This window comes from Danio rerio, chromosome 15, assembly GCF_052040795.2.
Source record: "Danio rerio strain M-AB ecotype USA chromosome 15, GRCz13ab, whole genome shotgun sequence".
NCBI lineage: Eukaryota > Metazoa > Chordata > Actinopteri > Cypriniformes > Danionidae > Danio > Danio rerio.
The window spans coordinates 48,262,501-48,267,500 of record NC_141035.1 but is presented as its reverse complement, the minus strand read 5'-3'; the positions used below and the strand labels follow the sequence as shown (position 1 = coordinate 48,267,500).

Here is a 5,000-nt window from a genome sequence, read left to right as displayed (position 1 = left end):
CAGGAATTAGTCCAAGGCACTCTAAAAATGTGGAAAAATGAAAAAGCCTTTATTCATATGGCTATATCTTAAAAAACCTACGCATTTCGGCAAGGATCTGCCTTCATCAGGGTAACAATGATCAGGTGCGTCTAGAGTCTCTTTTGAGTACTACAGTCACATATCTCAACACTCAAATAATTTACTAACTATCATCATTATATCTGCATAGAGGGTGACATAAATCTATACACAGACATACACTTGCATATATAAGAGAAAGAGGAAAAAAATATATACATAAACTAATAAACTAGGATGTACAGAAAAATATGCTTAAACATAGCATGTTAGTGCATACTTCCGAACACACACATTTACATGGGCACATTCATATATATATATATATATATATATATATATATATATATATATATATATATATATATATATATATATATATATATATATATATATATATGAAAATCAAATAAACATTAGCCATCAGCCTTTATTTTTTTTAGATTTTTTATATTAAAATGTAATTAAATTAATAAATGACTATAAAAACTTTATATGGTTAATATTTTTGTGTAATGTTTTTAAATGCCTATAGTTGTGTCTGCTACATTTATATATTTACAGTATAATCACCTTGAAAAATGGGGGTCGTGAGTCACTAACATTGTTATTTTGGGGGTCGCGGGCTGAAAAGTTTGAGAACCCCTGCTATATAGTATGGAAGTATGCGTTTTCGGACGCAGCCTTAGTGTCCGCCTCTCCTTTCACTCCGCCCCGAAGCCCCAGCTGGCCCTCTTTGGCCCAAGGTATTTGGCTGGCCGAAAAAGGCCGACCGCTTACCCTGAGAAAGCCCTGCTTTGGCCTGTTTTGGCCCCGGAAGTGACCGTGGAAACGCGATTGGCCTTGGCTCGCCCTGGCTCGCTCGCTTTAGGCGCGATAGTGGAAACGCGGCTTTTGTATAACAGTGGTTTGTTCTGTAGACAATACAAAAGCAATATTGCTTAAGGGGGCTAATAATATTAACCTTAAAAAAATAAAAACTGCTATTATTCTAGCCGAAATAAAACAAATAAGACTTTCTCTAGAAGAAAAAATATTCATGGAAATACTGTGAAAAATTCCTTGCATTGATCATTTGGGAAATGCTTGAAAAAGAAAACAAAATTCACAGGACGAATCATTTTGACTATATCTGCAGTTACCAGATGAACTCAGCAAACGCCTGCATTTTGAGGATGTGCATCCGTTTAGTCTGTAATTTCCTTCATTCTCCTGCTGCTCCAGCACTCTTAAAGCTGTCGCGTAGTAAAAACACCTCCAGCAGTGCTTTATGGAGTCTGATAATAAACCGTCTGATGAAATACAGGCTCACACTCATTCATTCTCTCTGTCTGTGTGTGTGTGTATGTGTCCAGGATGAAGCTGCTCTTCACTCTCCTCTGTCTCTGCCTTTTAAAGATGGGTGGCTTTTCTTCATCTGTCAATCAAGACGACGTCCAATCAGGTGAGAGTCCTGCCGGATTAAGAGGCTGTGATTGGTCGCCCTCTGGATAATTTAAAATGAATGTAAAATTAATTCTCTCTCTCTCGCCCTCGCCCGGAGACTGTATCCATCCTCCTAATCTATCCGCAACCAATCAGATCTCGCATTTAAATAATTGATCCAATCAGCAGAGGCGTCTCCAGAGGTCTGCGCGCATGAGCTTCAATCACACAGTGCACATCTACATCTGCAGAGATACTGCTGATCACGCACAACAGAGAAATAAATGAAGGAAACAGACCATGGATCAGCTGGAGATGGTTATAAGGGTGATGCGAGACTTGGGTTTTATGTTTTTGGTTTCTTCTATTGGTTGTTTAAAAGATGCAGAACAATTATGAGGTCAAATTGAAACCACAAAAACATTTTACTTGAATGTTGCTTAAAAAAATCAAATAAAATAAATAAATAAAAATATCTTTAAAGGTGCCATATACTGCATCGGTTTAAAGGGTCACCAAAACACATTTTTTGAGATGTTGACAGTCATATATAGCCTCGTTTCCACTGACTGGTACAGTACGGTACGGTTCGGGTCGGTACGGGTCACCTTTATCAGGCTTGCGTTTCCACCACAAAGGGTACCCTTTTAGTGGGCGTAGTGCATGACAAAGTTTAAGGGTGCTTTCACACCTACACTTTTGTTTCGGAACGCATCTCGTTTGCCCAGTTAGCGCGGTTTGTTTGGCATATGTGAACAGGGCAATCGCGCTCTGTTCCGCGCCAAAGTAATCGCTCCGAGATCGCCTGAGTGAGGTGGTCTCGGCTCGGTTGAAACGAACTCTGGAGCGGTTCGATTGCAGTGAGAAAGCGATCCGATCCGAGCGCGGTTATATCACAGTGTTTTATGGATATGTAATAGGCTTACGGCTATATGAAGAGAGAATTATGAGCAGGGCAGGAAGTTTCACGAGTCTCCGGATGCCGGCAAACGAGTGATGATCTCCCGGTAATCTCCCGTCTCCCTCCCGGTCCTCAAATAGGCATCGTCGCGCACCCTTCTCACCCCTCCCCACCGCATCTCTCCTCAGACACGTCGCGCGCGCTCACCCTGTCAATCACCACCAAACCACCACCTCTCCTGACAGCTGAGCGGGACGCTGCAAAATAAACCCTGACACTCTGACCAATGTGAGGAGAGTTTACTCGCACGTTACTTGTTTTAGCTCTTTTGGTCCGATTAGAAACTTTGCAGTGTGAAAGCGAACCGCTCCAAGAGCAAAGAGCAACAATGTAACAATTGTAATCTCTGTTTCGGAACAACTGAATCCATTCTCAGGTGTGAAAGCACCCTAAGTCGACATCATGGTCGCTCCAATAAATGTCTACAGTAAAGCTGTACGGGTCGCTTAAATATCTTAATGAGCAGCACTTCTCACAAAACAGATGCTTTATACACATGAATACTTGTTTATAAATGTTTATTACTAACTTTTCTATGAACATGATTTGATTATAACTGCAGATCAATGACAGAGCCTACTGTAACGTCTGTAATTATATAAAATAAATACAAAAATGCAACATATATGAACACATACCGCCCCTTACAGTCTCCGATATATTACTAATTACAGAAAAACTACACACAGCAAACATTTAGTATTTATTTGAGTTCAAAAACACACGCAGTATAGCCCACAGTCAGCACAAACCTCTGATCTGTGTCTGTAATCATTTACATTTACATTTAGTCATTTAGCAGACGTTTTTATCCAAAGCGACTTACAAATGAGGACAAGGAAGCAATTTACACAAATAAGAGCAACAATGAATAAGTGCTATAGGCAAGTTTCAGGTCTGTAAAGTCTAACCGAAAGCGGCGAGAGCGTCCAAGGTCGCTCTGGCCGCCCTGGCGACAACGCTGTCTGCCTTCAGCTCCAGTGGCGAGAGCGTCAAAACTCGCTACATTGATCTCGTACTTAAAGGAGCCGTTGCAGCATTATCAGTTACATTCCTGCATAAGACATGTTTTTAGCGTGAAAATGTTGCGCACTTCTTATCAAATTCATATAACAATGGAAGATCAAGTTGCATGTGGTGTGGCTTTGCTCTATTTATCCAATATGTGTCCATATGTCTGAAATATCCTGAAGCAGCAGTACTGTTTTGTACTGTCACATCGCGTGAGATTCCCGCTTTTTAAAGATAAATTTACATAACATTGATGAACATCAGTAACTCGCCAGTAACTTATTTAATGTATGTTCCTGTAAGAAAACATTGTAAATAATTGGAAATCCGGCGACCGCAATAATCAAACCCTTGGGAACAACTGTGGTCGGAACCAAAGTTCACAGGTCTGTGTTCCCTGAACTGCTATCAAGCGGTGGACGTCTTTATTCTGATTGCTTGCCGCCAAACTGCGTCATAGCTCATTACCATAAAGTTGACTTCATTTCAACTCTCCTCGACGCTCACGCCGGCGAAGACGCGCCGCGCTGCTCCTCGCCGCTTATCGTCGCCTATCGCCGCTGGCTCTCATTGAAAATGAATGACTTCCGGCTATTTTGACGCTCTCGCCGCTTTCGGTGTGAACGTACGGTAAGAAGGGAAGTATTAGTAGTATTAGTATTTTTTTTTTTTTTTTGGGGTACAGTTAGTGTGATATTCAGAGAGGCAATTGCAGATTAGGAAGTGAAGTGGAGACTAAATAGTTGAGTTTTTAGCCGTTTCTTTAAAATAGCGAGTGACTCTGCTGTTCTGATGCAGTTAGGGAGTTTATTCCACCAACTGGGCAGATTGAGCAGCACATGTAAGCTCTGTTACAGAGTAAATTTGTCATTCCCAGTTCATAATAGTCAAAGATATTTATGGCAGTTTGTTCATGATTCAGGTTGCTAAAACAATTTTGCTCCTGTGTTTTGTCAGCATCTCCTTTTTTTTTCTGCGCTTCACTCTCGCGCCTGACACTTCAGTAATCACACACGCGTTATTATCATCAGCTTAAGAAATTCGTTTTTATCAAATATAACGTTAGACGCGATCGCGAGCTCCCGGAAGAAAACGAATACCGCTCGCACTTAAAGCAACTACAGGACATGGCAGATTTTTCTTCTCGGCTTGGTGTCTGTTCATTGAGACGACAACAAGGTTTGTTTGAGGCCGGGTCATCCATGGCTTGTTATTATATGCATATAGTATTTCCATGTCTCGGCTTTGTATTTAAAAAACATGGCGGTTCCTTTGTTTACGATCTGTGTAGCTCCACGAGCTCGTGACTTGTCTCTGTACCCAGTCAGCATTCAGCTGCACGTGTAGCTCCACCTTTTGGTACCCTTTGTGTCGTTTGGTACCCTTTCGAAAGGGTGCCGAAATTTGGTACGATACGGTTTGATTTGGTACACTTTTTGACAGTGGAAACCGAACTGTACCGTACCACTTAGTGGAAACGGGCCATGTGTGTCCCACGCTGCTAAAAACACTATTAGGACACATATATTTTAACAAAAAAAAG

The 5,000-nt window shown here is 41.2% G+C and overlaps 1 protein-coding gene across 7 annotated transcripts in view; it reads left to right on the top strand.

Moving 5' to 3' along the window:
* The window catches only part of il1rap (interleukin 1 receptor accessory protein), a 91,621-nt gene that overhangs the window by 42,755 nt on the left and 43,866 nt on the right, over nucleotides 1-5,000 (top strand). For all 7 annotated transcript variants that reach the window (XM_087284688.1, XM_087284689.1, XM_087284690.1 and 4 more), the window contains exon 4: nucleotides 1,416-1,504. In XM_087284688.1, coding sequence (XP_087140814.1) covers nucleotides 1,416-1,504 — 89 coding nt within the window. The remainder of the gene's footprint in view (nucleotides 1-1,415; nucleotides 1,505-5,000) is intronic.